The following is a 2,558-nucleotide window of genomic DNA, read 5'->3' as shown; positions in this document are numbered from 1 at the left end:
AATAGCATCTCGGTCATGCGGCGGCAAAGACTGACGGGGCAGCTCACCAACAAGTGCCCGTCCAGCCTCCTCCGGGAAATGGCCCCGTCTGGGAACTTGTTGTTCGGCGAGGACTTTACCAGACAATACAAGAAGCGGACTCAAGAAATTGACGCTTTTCGCCGCTCGTCTGGCTCGTCCAAGCCGAAGCCGGCATACAAGGATAGTCGGCCTTCCAACTTCAGGGGCCATAATTATTACCCAGCAAGTGCTGGTGGGCGTCGTGGGGGCCACCGCTCATTTCCCCGCCATGACAACCATAGGCGAGAGGGTCATTTTTCCGCCACTGCCAGTTCAAAAAACGGGCGTGGAGGCAATCGGCCCTTTCGGGGGCGCGGTCAGGGTCATTGATGACCCTGCCGGTGGATGGTTCGCGTTCCCAGCTCAACGTACATCTTCGCGGCCATCTAAGTCCACCCCACAACGAGCTGGCGCGCGCTCCGCTCGTGCCCCCGCTCCCCCAAATTCCGGTCGCTGGGCGTTTGAGGCATTTTGTGCAAGCCTGGTCGGCAATCACGTCAGACCCGTGGGTCTTGGATGCGGTGCGGGGCCTGAAGCTGGATCTCGTGGCCGATCCCGCACAAAGAACGGAGCCCAGGGAATTATCTCTGGAGGAGGACAGAGCGCTCGCTGTGCGGCTCGAAGTGGACGAATTGATGCTGAAAGGGGCTGTCACTCGAGTGCAGGAGTGTGCTCATCAATTCGTCAGCCAGATTTTCACCATTCCAAAGAAGGATTCCGGCAAGGAGCGTCCCGTGGTGAATTTGAAAGCGCTGAACGGGTTCGTGCGCTACGAGCACTTCAAGATGGAAGGATTGAAGCTGCTGCCCGATCTCCTTCAGCCCGACGACTGGCTGGTGAAATTGGACCTGAAGGATGCTTATTTCGTGGTGCCAATCCACCACGATTTCAGGAGACTGCTCCGATTTCGGTGGTCAGGTCAGCTGTTCCAATTTCAGTGCTTGCCTTTCGGCCTGAGCAGCGCGCCAAGGGTGTTCACCAAGCTCATGAAGGTTCCGATGGCGATTCTGCGCAGCCAAGGCGTGCGCTTGATTATCTATCTGGACGACCTGCTGATTATGGCATCGTCGGCGGTGGAAGCACTGGAGCACTTGCGCCGGGCAATTCAGTTGTTACATCAACTGGGATTTCTCATCAACTTCAAGAAGTCGGTGTTGACTCCTGCCCAGAACATCTCATTCTTGGGCTTCGAAGTGGACTCTCGTGCCATGGAGATGCGGGTGCCTCCGGAGAAGATCCGGAAGCTTCGCCAGGAGTGCACCAAGCTTCTGCTGCAGCCACGGGTGACTGTTCGCACGTTAGCCTGTCTGTTGGGGCGCTTGACATCCCTTTCTCCGGGTCTGCTAACAGCGCCGCTCCGTTACCGGCATCTGCAGGAGCTCAAGATCCTAGCTCTTCGCGAGTCCCAGTCTTACGAGGCGACCGTCCAGTGGACACCCGATGCCAGGCTGGATTTACAGTGGTGGAAAGAGCGACTGTCCGACTGGAACGGGAAGTCATTGGTTCGCCCACCCTGCAATCTGGTGGTGTTCTCGGATGCCTCCCTCGATGACTGGGGAGCAGTGTGCAGGGATCAACAGGTGGGCGGCCGGTGGACTCGGGCAGAGCGTTCCATGCACATCAATGCCCTCGAGTTGACAGCGGCGTTTCTGGCACTTCAGGCCTTCCACCGGGTGGCGTTGGACCGTCCGCTTCATGTTCGCCTGTTTGTGGACAATACCACTTGCCAGGCTTACCTCAACAAGATGGGCGGCACACATGCCCCGCACTTGTCCCAGCTGGCCTGCCAGGTGTGGGAGTGGTGTCTGGAACGTGGCATCACAGTTCAAGCCGAGTACATACCGTCGGCGGAGAACCCGGCCGATGCCCCGTCCCGTCAGGGGGTCGATTCGAGCGACTGGATGCTCGATCCAGTAGTGTTCCGGGGCCTTTGCCAACACTTCCAGGTGCAGCCGGCGATCGACCTGTTTGCGTCACGGACCAATGCCCAGTTGGACAGCTTTGTGTCCTGGGGGCCTCAACCCGGAGCACTGGATGTGGATGCTCTTGCCATATCATGGGCCGATCAATGCCTGTATGCGTTTCCACCCTTTGCTCTCTTGCCGAGGGTTCTGCACAAAGTGCGCCAGTCCCCGGGGTGCAGAGTGTTGCTGGTGGCACCAGTGTGGGATGCGCAGCCATGGTATCCGCTCCTGCTCCATCTTCTGGTAGCATGTCCAGTTCTATTACCGGGCCATCCAGCGCTCCTCACCTCACCGCTGGATCAACCTCATCCCATGGTGCTGGTCGGTCATCTCCAACTAGCCGGCTGGCTCATCTCTCCCGATCCTATGCGGCGGCAGGCCTTTCATCAGGCACTATTGCCCTCATCCTGGGATCATGGCGGGACTCCACCAACTCGGCCTATTCGTCAGCATGGACAGCTTGGCACAGTTGGTGTTCTGAACGGCGGATTGATTCCTTTCAGCCGCCTGTGTCACAAGTATTGCAGTTTCTAA

The 2,558-nt window shown here is 58.2% G+C and overlaps 1 protein-coding gene across 1 annotated transcript; it reads left to right on the top strand.

Moving 5' to 3' along the window:
• Nucleotides 1-389: 389 nt before the first annotated feature.
• Nucleotides 390-2,558, top strand: LOC135807202 (uncharacterized). Its single transcript, XM_065321215.1, has one exon. It carries the CDS (start codon nt 390-392, stop codon nt 2,556-2,558), a length of 2,169 nt encoding a protein of 722 aa, XP_065177287.1.

The sequence above is a fragment of the Sycon ciliatum genome, chromosome 1 (assembly GCF_964019385.1).
Source record: "Sycon ciliatum chromosome 1, ocSycCili1.1, whole genome shotgun sequence".
Classification (NCBI taxonomy): Eukaryota; Metazoa; Porifera; class Calcarea; order Leucosolenida; family Sycettidae; genus Sycon; species Sycon ciliatum.
This window is presented reverse-complemented; position numbering and strand designations above follow the sequence as displayed.

What these genes read in the sequence shown, in the direction of transcription:
- LOC135807202 (XM_065321215.1), top strand. Translation starts at nt 390, where the DNA reads ATGACCCTGCCGGTGGATGGTTCGCGTTCCCAGCTCAACGTACATCTT.